The 16,786-nt window shown below is 41.1% G+C and overlaps 1 protein-coding gene across 1 annotated transcript in view; it reads right to left on the bottom strand.

Annotated features, from left to right (window-relative positions):
• The window catches only part of brinp2 (bone morphogenetic protein/retinoic acid inducible neural-specific 2), a 152,545-nt gene that overhangs the window by 16,036 nt on the left and 119,723 nt on the right, over positions 1-16,786 (bottom strand). The window contains exon 6 of the mRNA XM_061798401.1: positions 11,246-11,482. Coding sequence (XP_061654385.1) covers positions 11,246-11,482 — 237 coding nt within the window. The remainder of the gene's footprint in view (positions 1-11,245; positions 11,483-16,786) is intronic.

Raw genomic sequence — 16,786 nt, 5'->3', positions numbered from 1 at the left:
TTGCTTGAAGATACAAAGAATATGACCAGAAAGACACTGTTTAAAACACAAGCCCCAGTCAGAGTTTTATGAAATAAATTCACAAATACCAACATTAGACAGGAACAAATGCAAATCAAGGCAACGTTTAGTGTGATTTTCTACAACTAAAAATAAAATACCTGCACCTCTCTAAAGTATCACATATTCAGATTGAAATGCATATATGAAATTTACTAATTCATAGAATAAACTAGTAAAGAATTGGTCACCACTGTGCAGATTTCATTTATTTCCTAGTGAATATATACAGCAGCTGAAATAAGTACTTAACACGTCACCATTTTTCTCACTATATATATATCCAAAGGTGCTATTGACATGAAAATTTCACCAAATGTGGAGAACAACCCAAGTAATCCATACAAACAAAGAAAGTAGAACAAATAAATTAAGTGATATGTAATCATGTGAAATGACACAGGGAAAAAGTATTGAACACGCCAACTGGTATTTATTTAATAGATTGTACAAAAGCCTTAGTTTGCAATGACCGGTTCAAGACGCCTACTGTATGGAGAACCTAGTCGCATGCATTTCTCTGGTGTGATTTTGGCCCATTCCTCCATACAAGCAGTCTTTAAGTCTAGAAGGTTCCGTGAGCTTCTTTTATGGACCTTGAGTTTCTGTACTTTCCATAGATTTTCGATTGGATTATAGTCAGGTGATTGGCTGATTTCTAAAAGATTTCTAGGACTTAACCTATAAATTACACAAGTCATACTTTGTATAATTATGAGAGTAAATGAAATATGCTACTTTCACTACAATGAACTCTTACTCCTTGCTGTATCTTTTTTTTTTTTTTAAACCTGTCCTGTTCAGCTGAATTGCCTTGCAGAATGGTGGCTCTGTATGCCTTCGTGATGGAACAGTTTTGCTGTGCAACAGGGGAGATTGAAATACTCCCTTTGCTTATTTTTAAAAATGTTTTAAATATTCTGCTGTTTATTGAAAATGCAGCCGGACAGAAAATAGTTTTAGGGGACAGACAGAGGGACAGACTGGACAAGGGGACTAGGGGTGAAAACCACAGCAGAACAACAGTGAGACAGTCTAGATATTTGAACACAAGTAACAAAAGTCATTTGTAGATTGGGCAGTTGGGGGATTGGGGGGTGGGGGGGGGGGGGGGGTGAGGACATGCAATAACTAACCAATCAACAAGGGACCCAACCAGGGGGATGCCATCGACCACCCAGGACCCAGGGAGGTCCCGAGCCTGACTGAAGCACCCCGACCAGTCCCAAGGGGAGGGGAACGGGCACTGGCCCCTCACGTACGACCCCCCACCCAGCGAGCCCCTCACCTGCCACCGCCCCCATCACCCCCGGAGAGCATGGGGGCTCCAGCCACCAGCAGGGCCCAACGCAGGACAACCCAAAACAAACACAAAAAAACAGTCATAGCCGGCTTAAGCGAGCCCAAGTTAAGCGCCCCCTTGCTGTATCTTTTTTACTTTAAACTTTATTGTATTACACTGTATCCACAATTTGAAGTACAGACCCCGTGAGGGTTGAGTTTTATGCCTGGCAGAAATATAATGCCAGTAAAGTAATATATATAACACACCTACCGGCTTTTAATACTCAGAATGATCCTCCCACCACAGAAATTACATTGCACATCGATCACAGAACCCACTATCAAAATATAGTAAATGTTCCAGTGTGTGCATTACCCGTGGTAACTGCTGAAAATATTGTGGGGAATTCAAGAAACACACATATTAAACACAATAACCCACAGAGAAAACTTTCCATCGACTTTGTTGTCAAAAAAACAAAAACAAAAAAAGGTTATTCAGCTTGAACACAAGTGGTGCTGTAATAGCAACATTCCCTGACAGATGCGCAAGAGAATAGGATATACTGTAATTGGTGAGATTTGTGAACACCCAAAGCAGACCTACGGCTTGAAACAAATAAATAAAATAAAATGGAATTCTCCTGACACCTGTGAATGCACCCTGAAAACGCTTCATTAAACTAACTTGAAGCAGATGGCTTTTTTTCTCAGGTGCACTTGAGATGTAGATGAATAGGACCTAGTGTTTTTCTCATCCTGTCAAACTCTCCAATTCCATCCATCCATCCATCCATCCATTTGCTGTACCGCTTATCCTCACTAGGGAAAAAAAATAAGTTATGGAGATGATAAACCCTCAATAGGGTGTGAAAATGATACAAAAATAAAAGACATCTCTGAGTGTCGGCTCATTAATGAGCACCTAATTAACTGAGAGGCTTTCTAGACTGAGCAGCTGTTTACACGCACACACACATACTTGCAAATACACGCAGACTGTGATGACATTTGATAGGCTCTCTCTGTGTTCTAATTGATTCTCCAGAGGACCATGTTGACACTTAGCAATGGGAAAGGCGCTGTCCAGCCAATCAGGCTTGCAGCTGGAAGCAGAGAGTTGAGTTGAATGAGACTTCACAGCAAAACACTCCTTTGCCAATCATGTCACCCACTTATTTATCTGTAGCCAAAAAGTTCAACAGCTCCTCTCACCTACAGCATGTGCTTTACTTAATCCTACCTTGTTTTTGTAAATCTTCAATTTACACCCCGTTATTTTTGGGTAACATGTCAAAACACAACTGTAAAGCTTTTTGTAAAAACATAAACAAGTAAATATGCAGAAACGTAGAAGAACAATTCAGCTTAGTGAAATATTGACATATAATATGAGACAAATTACACCATCACTTACATCTCTATGATTTGAGGGATTAATTGAAGTGACTGACGGCATAGTGGTTGACTCACTTGACTTTCGTTCATGCAGTGTGTCCCGCTCTGTGAGGGAATGAATGTATGCAATGTGTGTGAATGGCTGGCTGTCTACATGTGTCCTGTGATTGACAAGTGACCCTATAAGGGCAGAAATGATCAAGCTCTCTGAAATTTCACCAACTGGGAAAATGTGCGACACAGCAGAAAAAAGTATCTAATGCCTATATCAGACTACATTATTTTAGCCCCGATATTTGTCCGATGAGCTATCGTGGGTGATTTCCCAGATTGGGCCCGACATATTTTGTCAGGAACGACAAAACTTCTTGTAGTGTGACATAATCCACAACCAATGATGTGGCCCAACGATAGCCCTACGACGCCAAAATGAAAAGTCTAGCATGTTTGATTTTTCGGACATCTTCAGTGTAGTGTGACATATCAACGACGACTCTCCGACAGCGCACCTTGACCTCGACCAATAGGATTGCGTATTGTGAGCGGCGCTTCGCCTCCCGTTGTTGTTGTGAACATTTATTCACACGCACGAACTAATATTTGCCAAATCTTTATAGGATGATTCGACAGAAGGCCGGTTTGTTTACATGCAAATGTTAGTTTGCTAGTCTACATAACATTATGTTGCCTGCTTGAGAGCCATATTGTATTAAAAGTATGTGAACATACCTCAAGCTCTTCTTGAATGGACAGCCCACTCCTGAGCAACAGTGATGAGAACACACGTTTCCTCTTTTTCTTCCCCAACACAATACAATACATTGGCACAATCCATTGTTGTTATCGTCCCCATGGTAACGGGTGTATCCGGTGACACATTTTCTGGTTCCGCATCTCCGACAGTGTTTGATTTGACAATATAAAGCCCAGTGATCGTAAAAGACAGGATACGGTTCTATCGGAATAAATGTGTAGAGTTGTCACTGTTTGCCCGAGATACGGAAAGATTTTATGGCAGTAGTCTGACATAGTGCAATCGTGAAAGACCAAATTTGTCTTGGAGTCTGATCCAGGCATAAGACATTATGTTAAGCTACATTTCTGTGTCTGTGATTCATAACATTCCCATGAGAGAAAAATAAAAACAGAGTAGTGCTGCCTGTCTTTTCAAATAAAAACATCTGAGTAAAAGGTAGAATTACGCCAATGTAGGTGAGAGAGTAACAGTGTGGGTTCACAGTTGTTAGATTTAAAATTAAATGAATTTGCAGTCAGGAAATTTGGTTAGAATTTGTAACAGGTATGTATACACACACTGGCTATTAAATAGAGACATTCGTATAAGATTTTAAAGAGTACTTGCAGACTACGAAGCTTTACAATAATCAATACTAAATATGGCCATAAATATCTATTCTTGGCCATAAACCATCTAAGTGGTTTGCGGTGACTAATTAAAATGAACCCCTGAAATGTTGATGCCTCTCTTCTTATAACACGTGCTGTGTTGGACACTAATGACCCACAAAGACAGGCAAAGAGAGGCTGAAGATCCAAACAATACCAGCTTGTCAGAACACTGCCTGCACTGGTTGTAAAGCCAACAACCCCCCAAAAATAAAGCAGTCAATACTCAATATTTCTGTGTGTTAGTGCATCCAACGGCATTGAATATCCACATTGTCTCTGCTGAAAAGGACCTCCCCCGCACTGCTCTAAAGGAGCCAATACTTGATTTAAAACTAACCTGAATGCATAGCTCTCAGAGCCTGCATGAAGCATAACGAAGACAAAAAAGGGAGATTACTGAACACAGTAACACATGGCAGTGTGGGTTTCTTATGTCCTGTTCAGCTCTTTACTATAGTATATCTGAGTGCGTTGACATATCAACCTCCCAGAGAAAACCATATCCCTCTGTCATTGGGTGTAATCCTCCAATCCGTCAGCCTCAGTATCCTCAGCTGCCAGGACCTCCCCCACATCTTTACTTTAACTCCAGTGCCATTGTCCCCTAAATGGAAGATATGCCAGGCCAGCCATTCTCAGTTTTGAGCAACCCACACCAAGCGCATTTGTAGAGCTCTTTGCTATGTTATGAATTTCTGGGTTTCAACTATATGCACGTGCCTTAAACCCGTCTTATTTGTGGTGGTACGACTATAAGGATGACATTGACGCTGCTATCACAGCTGGACAGCCTTTCCTCAATTAAGCAGTGTTTCACAAAATCCTTACTCTGAAAAACGTAACTCCCAAGACAACAGCTTTTGTGGCATAATGGCGTTTGATTGGTCTATAAGACTGAGCTTTTTCATAAATAATGTACATTCACCTTTAACAACAACAACCAAGCTCACTGCATGCAAAGAGCAAACAACATTATTTGGAAACAAAGAAAACTGTTTGGTCACATGTTGATCAAACATTTGCACATACTGTACATCTTCCCAAAAGACAGTTAATAGTAGATTATGAAATCTGCTCTACATCAAATAAGATGGACAATATTGGGTTTGATGTTTATTTAATCACATATCGTCACTTTTTTCTCAAATATATACAGTACTATTAGTCATTCCCTGTGTGGGTCTATTATCGTTACAAATTATTGACCAATATAAAGAGTTGAAAATGGCTTGCTCTCTGACGATGCAATGTTAATACTCAACAAACATGCCTGAAAAGTGATGATTTTGGAATTGATTAATGAGTGAAAATAAGAGAGTAAAAGGAAGGGGGGAAAAATGGGAAAAAAATAAAATAGAAGCAAATCAAGCAGACTCAGTTCTTGTCAATACAATGAAATTACTCAAAGCTCTGTACATAGACTGGCATGATCTAGAACCACAGCGTCCACAAGCATCTTGAAATGGGACACAGGACATTGAAAACACACTATACCACAAAGATGGGAGAGTAAATACCCAGACACTAATTACATAATAAACAGGTGGTATAACTCTGAGGAGGGGCAAGGAGCTGATCTCATGAGATCAGAATGTCATCAGGGCCAACTGCCTTTCCATTTTTCATCCTCTTTAATGCCTTTCTAACTTCCCCCTAACTCATCATTGCCACTTACTGGTCCACCACACTTGCCTATTCTACTCTCCCTTCTCTCTCATTTTCCTCATTCATCAACTCCTCAAAGTATTCTTTCCATCTATCCACCACACTACTGGCACCAGTCAACACATTTCCATCTCTACACTTAATCACCCTTAATATGTCTGGCCAAGCTGAATAGATCTTTTTCTCCTTCTTTAGTGTCCAACCTGGCATACATGTCATCGTATGCCTCTTGTTTGGCCTTTGCCACCTCTACCTTTGCCCTATGTCGCATCTCAATGTATTCCATTCTCCTCTCCTCGGTCCTCTCAGCGTCCCACTTCTTCTTAGCTAACCTCTTGTATGATTTCCTTTACTTTGAGGTTCTACCACCAAGTCTCCTTCTTTCCTTTGCTGCCAGAAGATACACCAACTACTCTCCTGCCTATCTCTCTCTGTTTCCTTCACCAACATGTACATGTCTGCACCAATCACGACTCTCTCTCTGTCTGGGATGCTTAGGACTACTTCGTCTAGCTCCTTCCACAATTTCTCTTTCACCTCTAGGTCACATCCTACTTGTGGAGCATAGCTGCTAGTCACATTATACATAAAACCCTCAATTTCAAGTTTCAGGTTCATTACTCGATCTGAGACTTTTTTCACAAGACATTCTTAACTCACTCTGCTTTTACAATAACCCCTACTCAATTTCTCTTCCAATCTACACCATGGTAAAATAATTTAAACCATGCCCCTAAACTTCTAGCCTTACTGCCTTTCCACCAGTTATGCTCACGTGCTCCTGGCACAAACTAATACTTCCTTTTAAAGTCTTTTCTTTTTAATGACCAGTCGTTGTCCATTTTCCTATCTCTCAATGGGCAGTTTAAGACTAATGCCTTCCTACCTTTGGAGCAGAGCACTGATGTTTCATGTATGAGTGACCTCATGAGTTGAAAAATTCATTTACCCACAGCAGACACCATCTGAGCTAATTTGGCTTTGTAATCCAAAACTGAAAAATAGAAGAGCAAAACATGGAAATCTGGTTCTTCTGAGTCATTGTGACCAAAAACTCCACGTGTGTGCAAACGAAGATGTGGTTATGATGCGATAAAGCTCTGAAATCCAAACAGCAGTGTCCCAGTGGCCTTCTCCCCCCACACAGCATTCATTTTTCATCTCAACTTGTGTCTTGTGCTTTGTGTAAAATTAAATCCAAGTGGACTTGTTTCTCCAAATTTGATAAAACTTTGATAATTCCCTGAACACGTGCTTGCTGGTGTTCAGAATATACCTGTGTTGTTTCACGATATTTTTAGCAAATGTAACAAAAGCCTCATTTTTTTATGACAAACAGCACAAAGTTAATCTCCTGACAAAACCTATTACATCAACAGAACAAGGAACACCTTGAAATGACTTTCTTTCCCTCTTCCGTTCTCTTTTGTTGCGCCTTTTTAAAGATTTAATATCCAAAGAAAAACAGTTGGAAAAATTCAGTTGCTGTCAAAGAGTCAAATAATGCATGGAAGAGCGGTTTACTCACAAAACAATATGACTCACAAAACAATTTCCAAATAAATGGTGCATTCGAATCCCATGAGTGCTACAGAGAAAGCACAGCCTACCCACCAACATCAGACAAATCTGCCAAAAACCTGTGTCCAATTAAATCCTGTCTCTATCTTCCAAGTTGTATAGAAGTAACGCTGCGTGAAGCAAATGAAGAAAAAGAAAAAAGTAGGTGATTTGGCTTCACTTTCCAATTTAGTATGAGACGGCAGAGTTGTTCAGCATCATTACCATCATTATATCACACACCTGAGTCCTCCTCGCCATGTGATAAATAGTCCCAGCTTGGTGGAAATCCATTTTACAACAACAAGATTGTTGAACTCAATGGCCTCAATCACTTCGGCTCAGCATACCACAAGACGACGGTTGCTCTCAGTGCTAGTTGTTGGGACATTTATGTCATTTGCAGGCTGAAAATACAGCAATACAATACCCAGTCCAACCAAAATATTCTAAAACAAAAAGCCTTAAACGCCACACATAATCAAATCATCATCATGCATGACGTCAGACAAAATGTCAGAAAAATGCTAGTCTCCTTAGGTATCACAACATTTAACACCACAAAGACAAGTGAATTTGAAACAGAATTTTTGGCAATGCAGAAAAATGGTACACACATCTCCATCCTGGCTGCTCACTCAAATACTGTATGGCTAGCAGGGGTGTCCATACAGAAAAATGCCATGGCAACTTTTAAATTATTCGCCTTTGACTTATTAACTACACTAAAACCAATCTACTGAGAAATTATGTATTGTTTATAAATGCAATTAAAAAAAGCTCACAGCTTTCTGTTAAAGGTGATAAGGCAAATATTAGGGCGGCCTCCAGGCCTGTAGCCCATTACAATAGATCTTCCCATGCGCTGTGTTTTTCGCCACATTCAGAAGCAAAACAAAAGCAACCTGTAGTAAGATGACATTTTTTAGGATCATTTTTGGACCTTGACAAGGAGCACAAGTAGAGGAAAAATGTTTTGCTTATTATCTTTATGAAGAGAAATTATGTTACCATTTTAGTTGTAAATAGTTTCTAAGAGTCTTGGCAATTGCTAGCCTAATAGCATAAAAGACTGAGTCGTTTTTAAAAATATGAATAGAAAAATATGAAACTATGGCAAAATATGAATAAAAAATACCAATGTGCTTGCTAAAAATTTTGTGTTGTCTTTATGTTATGTAAATATAGATTCTCTGTCATCCAGGTCATGGTAATCTGCAAAGGTAGATTAGAGGGAATTGGACTCCAGTTGTTTCTTGAATTTCATGTGTTTATTATTTTTAGAAAATCTTTAAAAAATTACTTGTGGAATTATGCTATTAGGCTGACAATATCTAGTAAAGCTTTATATTAAACCATTTTCTTTAGTAGTAGTTATAGTTGTAGTAGTCTTGAAATAGGAATGTCGGTGTCACAACCCCCCCACTTTTTCGACATCACACTTTTCATGTTGCGCCCCCCACATTAAAAAAAAAATAATAATAAAAGAAAAAATTGTGATGCAGGTCATATCTAGGGTTGGGAATCGAGAACCGATTGGGACTAACGTTCCGGTTCTCGTGGAATCGTTCAAATTTAAAAATATCGGTTCCCCGTTTCAATGCCGATTCCGCCGACCCCGAAGTGGCGAAAGCCAACGAAGAAGCCGCGAAAACCAACGAAGAATGTGCACGAAGACGTGTACCCAACGGCAGCGAACAAAAGTGTGTCTTAACTTTGTTAAAATTAATGACCAATCGCCTCAGTGCAACACTTGGAATAAGATTATATTGTGCGAAGGAGGCTTTCACGATGTGTAGCATCTGATGCACTCCCTCCCCCTCCGAGCCTCAGCCAATACCGCGTGGAGCTTCAGTGTCGTCAACGGTCAGTCAATTGGGTGAGTGAAACAATAAAATACGTTTATGCCAACATTGAGACAGCTAACAAGGTAAACGGTTGGTTGCACTTTTGTACTGATGGATTTTAGCGTTTATTTTAGTCTTCAAACAATGTAAGAGCCAATGTCAGAAAAAAAAAAAACTTAATACTGAGCTAAAACTTCACCGGAGCAACTTTACATCACAATGAATTGTGATGCCAAAGTCTGAGCCATAGTCCTTCTAAGGTAGTATGCCTTGAAGGACGGAATGACGCCTTAATCCATGGGCTGCAGCAGGGATGTCGTGTTGGGTGGGAGGTAAACCACCTTAACATTGGGGTGGAAATCACCCAAAGTACGAGGATGGCCAGGAGCATTGTCGAGCAAAAGTAATACCTTGAAGGGGAAGCCCTTGGCCGCACAGTACCGCTCCACTGCAGGGACAAAATGGTTGGTGAACCCATCCTCAAAAACAGTTAGCGTCACTCATGCCTTCTTAATTGACTTCCAGATGACTGGTAGGATGCTCTTCCATATCCCCTTGAGTGTACTGGGGCTTTCAGAAAGATAGACGAGCAAAGGTTTCAAGCTTGAAGTCCCCAGCACTGTTACCCCCAAGCAGCATAGAAAGCCTCTCTTTCCCAACTTTATGGCCCGGGGCCGTCTTCTCCTCCTTAGAGATGTAGGTCCGATTAGGCAGCCGCTTCCAGAACAATCCGGTTTCGTCCACGTTGAAAACTTGCTCCGCAAGATACCCACCCTCCCGGATTATCTTGGCTAGATGACCCGGAAAAACTTTCGCAGCCGCTTCATCTGCGGATGCAGCTTCCCCCTGGACCCTCAGATTATGAAGATTGGCACGGGCTTTGAATCTCACAAACTAGCCCTTGCTAGCGGTAAATTCCTCCTTCTCAACATCCTTGCCTTTCTGCTCTTTCAAAGTTTTGGAAAATACACCGTGCCTTTTCGTGAATGAGCATTTGGCTGATATTGAGCCTACGTTTATTCTCATCCTCGATCCATAACGTAAGTAATCTTTCCATCTCGGCAAGGATCGAAAAACGTTTCTTTGTGATCACTGTATCCCTCAGAGGGGCGAAACCCTTTACGTGCGCTAAAATACGGGCTTTGTCCTTAATAATGGTCGCCACGGTCGACCGACTGAAGAAAGTCTTTACCGATGTTCGTCGACGACTCTCCTTTCTCCGATCTTTTTACGATGTTAAGCTTCATTTCCATGGTAATTGCTTTTCTTTTGGCTGGACCAGCATCGCTAGAAGACCCAGCTTTCTTCTTTGGGGCCATAATGTGAAAAAAGGAGGGCGAAAAATGCAAAGACACAGACAAGCACTATGCACTACAGAAATACTATGGTGCTGAGGCATGGGCGTCGTAAAGTCGAAATGTCGTAGGTCGAGTACGTCGTGACTCGAGAACTTCCTGTATATATATATACACACACACACACATGCACACTCACACATATACACCTGTTCTTTTGCCTGGGGTCCTCAGGGTGTCTAGAATCCCCTCTGCTTAGATTATATTCCATATGGCACAGTTTGATCAAACAAATGAATACTGCCTCCTATGATGCAAGGCTGATGCTAAACCTCCATATGTCTGAAACTGAACCAAGTAGAGCTTTGACTACTGAATGAGGCAACATTTGGTAATAATTTATGGGGAAACAGATGGGAAAAGAAGTTTACAAATTTGATAAGAAGTTCAAAAAAAAAGTTGGACTCAGAATCAGTTTGTTTTGTCTAAAACTCATGATGGATGGATTTAGTACTTCTTTGGTTCAGGGGACCTATTCCTTTTAGAAAATCCATCCATCCATTTTCTGTACCACTTAACCTCACGAGGGTCGCAGGCGTGCGGGAGCCTATCCTAGCTATCTTCGGGCGAGAGGCGGGGTACAAATATTGTAAAAAAAAAAATTCAAGCTTCCTGAAAGCATCCTATGAACAGCAGTTTTATCATGGCAAACACTTAAACCCATACCTGATTCAGTGAAGTCTTGGTTGAAACTGTTCCAGGCCTCTTTGCTGTTCTCCAGGTTCTCCTCCATAACCTTGATGTCAGCAAAGGGACAATTGCATTCTGGGAAGCGAGGAGAGCATCGGCACCAGCAGTCATTGTTGCGGCAGAGCAACTCGCCCTCCGAGTTACATGCCACATAACTGAGGGCTGCAACCACAAAACGCCCACGCAGAAACTCAGGCAGGACATCTTGCAAGCCTAAAGGAATAAAAAGAAAGGACATATTGTCACATATTTTTACATTTGCAAAAGGTATTGTGTATGTCCAAAACACACAAGGAATTTGTCTCCGGTAGTTGGAGCCGCTCTAGTACAACAGACAGTCAATTTACAGAACACTTTGGAGACAAAGACATTGATAAAAAACAATTGTGCAAAAAGATGCAGAGTCCTCTAGCACTTAGAGCAGTTCGAATGACTAATATTGCAATAGTCCGGTGCAATGACCATTGTGCAAGGGGCGCTGAGACTTTAAGGAGTGTATGCGGTTTAGAGTGACGAGTAGTGCGATAATCTGGGAAAATGTTCGTTGTGCAAATGTTACAGATACTCCTCAATCAGTGTGCAAATGTGAGCAGATGCTACTCTGGCATGAGTGGCCAGTATATGCAAATAGTGCAGCATGGCGAGACAACTACAGTGAGTGCACGAGTAATACATAATTGGCCCCACAGAAATGTGACAACGAACTCAAGTAAAAAAATTGCCAGCTTGTTGTAATGGAATTATAGGTTAGGTGTTTAAGAAGTTGATCGCAAGAGGGAAGAAGCTGTTGGAATGTCTACTAGTTCTAGTTTGCATTGATCGGTAGCGCCTACCTGAGGGAAGGAGTAAATATTGGTAAAAAACAAACATGCATCCACGAAAAAGCACAATGTCTATGAGCAGGCAACTTTTTGATTGTGTCTATTTGTGATAAAACAGTTTGTTTACCAATAAACTGTGATACAATTTCATACCATCACTTTTACCATCTGAAATTTAAATTTGCTGTTTAACTGTCGTTTAGTGTTTCAGATAGGAGTAGCTATCTTGAGGCTTCCCTCACTCGGTGCGCAACTCAACGTTGATAGCAAACAAAGACAATGATGTGAACAGTTATAGACACTTGCAGAGCTGCAAAACATAGCGTAAGGCAGCCCAGAAGTCTGGAATATTGATGCACCTACATTACAAAGAAAACAAGGGCAGAAGTGTGGGTGTATTTAAATTTTTACAAGACTGGAGTTAAAAATGTATCCGAAAAAAAACCAGGGAAAACAGGATGAAATGGGCCGCGGAGGGGTACACAACAAATCTTTTGAGACCTTTCTGTGACCACCACTCAAAATTGTCCAGCAATGATATTAAATGCATGCAGGGATGCTGCTAAAAACAGTAAAACCCCCATGCCAGTTTTCTCTGGCCAATAACACGGCAGCTAAGGTAGGTTAAGATCCGGCATTTACAAATGATAGCACGGGATTACTATCATGTCAATGTCAAACGCTAAGAAAGCATGTGCTAAGAGTGTTATCGGTATTAGCTTCTAATACCCAGCACATACTCAAAAGTTCAGCAAAGATGTCAAAGTGGAGGCGGGGAACAATTTGTTCTTGGCGATGTGTTCACTGCTTGCGCCACATGCCTGGTTCTGTACACTAATTGACAGGTGCGTTACATTCCATCATGTGCCTGCAGATGGTCGTCTGTACTGTGCTCTCTAGAACTTCATTTGTTTTTAGAATTTTTCTTCATTTTTGGTGACCTTACGCCAGTCATTTACACAAGGGAATATTTGCTAAACATCAGGCAGGTTTTTAGGACAAAGAACCAGGGGGGAAGCTGCACTACAAGGCCTAGTGAAAATGTAGACGACGCATACTAAGGAAGAATGCCGGCATCTAGGTGAAGCCTTGCCAGCCGAGATTGATTCTCCCGGCTAATCTATGCATTTTTTTCAATAAAATGGACAGGCAGCTTCTCCTGAGAAGGACCAACACAAGCTTTGCACAGTAAACCGCTCTTTGCTTTACTGAAACCTGGCTCAGTGAATGCATCCCTGATGGTACGCTACAGCTGCCCCGCTTCCAACTTCACTGAGCAAACATGGCTCCGTCATGGAGCTATCAGGGAAAATGAATCGTGCTGGAATATGCTTCTACATAAACGACAGTTGGTGTATGGATGTCACAGTGCTCCATGAACACCGGATTCCAGATTAAATACATAAAAAGTAAGTGAAATAAAGCTGGAATTACAGGACTGTTTGCAGGGTCCGACGTTATATCTAGTCGGACATTCTCAACCTGGCACACCAACTCAGGCTCTTTCCCTGCCTGAGAGGTGACATTCCACGTCCCTAGAGCCAGCTTCTGTAGTCGGGTCCCTGACCCCCTTGGCCCCTCACACAGGTGGTGAGCTCATGGGAAGGGGGACCCATGTTACCTCTTGGGGCTGTACCCAGCTGGGCCCCATGTGTGTAGACCAGGCGCTCGTCTCCGAGCCCCACCTCCAGGCCTGACTTCAGACTCGCGGACCCGCGTCCGTCCAAGGGAAACCTCGGTCCAATTATTTTCATCATCATAAGGGGTCTTTTGAGTAGTGCTTTGTCTGGTCCCTAACCTCGGACCTGTTTGCCATGGATGACCCTACCAGGGGCGTAAAGCTCCCAGACAACTTAGTTCCTAGGATCATCGGGACATACAAACTCCTCCACCACGATAATGTGATGGCTCAGGGGGGGAGGAATATTGTTTACTCTGGAAATGTACATTTAATTGCATTTCAATGCAAAAAAACATTGGAAAAACTAATTACTACAGTAAATGAAAAGTTAGGAGTCATGACCAAATGCTCAAGCTGACCCTACTGTTCTTAAGTTGCAGGGTTGCTTTAGAGAACAAATTTCCCTACTTCCATTCTCAAACGTTTAAGAACAGCATTATGCAATGTGTGAATCCAACCTGTCATACCTCCACAGTCTAATTACTCAAATCAAAAACTAGTGTGATCCAAACGTGTACGATTGTTTTTTGGAAGCCAAAGTGGAGACTTTCTGATGTGTTAATCATGGTGTCCTTGTTCTTCTGCTAAATCTGTCACCATGTCTGGTAATCATCTATTTGTTTTGTCAACAGGCAATCCTGCAGTGCCATGCAATGAATACGCATGTCTTTTCTTTGGTACTTACTCGTTCGATGGTTTGGAAAAGAGAAGTAATTAGTGACTTTTTTCTCCCCAATTCTTTGTCTTGGCAGGTGCACTGCAGTGTGTATATGAGTTTGTGGTTGTGCAAGTGTTTGTGTCTGTAATTCAATGTACATTTGTTTCCAAATCTGACAGTGTTGCCTCAATATCTTGCTGTGTTCTCTACTTTTGCTGCTTTGATTCTGGCTTTTCCCACAACTGTGGCAGTAAGCAGTTTCCTTCTCTGTTATGCTGATAGGTGTCAGATCACTCTGCTTTCAACACTGCAAACACCTGCAGATCAAGTAAGATGTGATGTAAGAAGCTCTCAGTTGCCTGCATAACAAGTAAGACACGACGTAAGTCAGTGATTATCAAAGTGGCAATAGTACCACTCGTAGTACGCGGGCTCCCTAAAATGGTATGCAATAGAATCACTGAATTAAACATTTAAACTGTGCATAATGTTAGTGGCTTAAACCTTGTGTTTTTTTTTAAAGTAAATTCAGTACACAATATAGAGGTTATTTGTATTTAACTTAGTTCCTCAATAAAACGGACCCCTATATAATGGATATCAGATAAAAGGTTCCATCGGGACTGAACAATGTGTCCAAAAATAGTTTCCATTTGTCACTTAAAATGTCGTTGACAAAGTCTGTTAGTTCCAGAATTGGCCGCTGTTGTTTCCTGGTGCTATGTTGCAATGCAGGCAGAGAATGGCACGTATTTCCGGGTCACAGTTATACAATTGTACTAGATCCTCCTGTGCCTACATGGCGGCCATGTTGAATGTTTGGCATTGACGTGTTGGGCATGTGACGATGGTCATATAGAGCAGAGAGAGAGCGTCATGAATGCGGCGATAACTGTGAGTACAAAAAGGGTTAGGTTAAGTCTTTGGAGTCTGGAATGTGCTATTTTTGGTAAGATAACAGTTTTTTGGTTTTTTTTCCAAACTGGTTGCCTTTTGCAGACTTTTTGTTTCCACACATCAGTGCTCTGTACTGCGCCATCTGTGTGTCTTGTTGTGGTTATGATGTACGGAATACAGTTAAGTATGAGCAGTGGAAAAACTGTATACAAATACAAGCCACGTACTTCCGCTGTCATGCTCTGGCACTGAACTCCTCTTGCTCTGCCACACAGCACAGGCAAATCACATTCTTGCGAAAATCTGATTCCATTAGATTTTTGTTGTTCAGACTTCATCAAATCAAGCTGGATATGAGAAAATAGGATTTGGGGCATGCAGTGTGAGCAACAAGGTCTATGTGATCTCACAATATGGGTTGTGCTATGCATTTTTGAAATAGCTACTTTCAAAACAATGTTGCAGTTGCAGTTTTGGTTGAAATACACATGCTCCTTTTCAGACAATATTTACTGTAGCTATCTAGTATTTAGCAAGGCTCTACATTAATGTTTTATTGTCCGCGTTACACTCCTGACAAGGTGGACTTTTTAGGGTTTTTGTAATAGTAATTGCAACTTACGTAGCCTGCAAAATGATTGAAAACACATTCTCTTATTTCACAGGATAAATATTAACCCAGTTTAGCTTTACAAGGCTTTTCTTATTATTCAAAGCCACACAAATCCCTAAAGATCCAATTAAGCCTCCATGGGTGAGGTGGGAATGATATAGCTGGCTTGAACATGACTCATGCGTTGCATGACTCAACAAAACCTTTGGGGGTTTATCTGAAAAGAAGTCATATCCTTAAAATTTTGAATTACAGCAGGAATTAGATTCTTCACCTGCCTAGCAATCAATTGACCATGTGAATTGACCATAAGTGGGTAAATGGAATTGTGCAATAAAGCGAGTATTTAAAAAAAAATACTTGTTCTCAACTTTGGTAATACAGAGCGATACAGTGGGTACGGAAACTATTCAGACCTCTTTCAATTTTTCACTCTTTGTTATACTGCAGCCATTTGCTAAAATCATGTTTTTTCCCACAATGTACACACAGCACCCCATATTAACAAAAAAAAATTTAATTGTTGAAATGTTTTCAGATTGATTAAAAAAGAAAAACTGAAATATCACAAAGCCATAAGTATTCAGAGCCTTTGCTCAGTATTTAGTAGAAGCACCCTTTTGAGCAAATACAGCCATGAGTCTTTTTGGGAATGATGCAACAAGTTTTTCACACCTGGATTTGGGGATGCTCTACCATTCCTCCTTGCAGATCCTCTCCAGCTCTGTCAGGTTGGATGGTGAACATTGGTGGATGGCCATTTTCAGGTCTCTCCAGAGATGCGCAACGGGTTGAAGTCAGGGCTCTGGCTGGGCCATTCAAGAACAGTCACGGAGTTGTTCTGAAG

The sequence above is a fragment of the Phyllopteryx taeniolatus genome, chromosome 14, assembly GCF_024500385.1.
Source record: "Phyllopteryx taeniolatus isolate TA_2022b chromosome 14, UOR_Ptae_1.2, whole genome shotgun sequence".
NCBI lineage: Eukaryota > Metazoa > Chordata > Actinopteri > Syngnathiformes > Syngnathidae > Phyllopteryx > Phyllopteryx taeniolatus.
The sequence above is the reverse complement of the archived record's forward strand: the minus strand, read 5'-3'. Positions and strand labels throughout refer to the sequence as shown.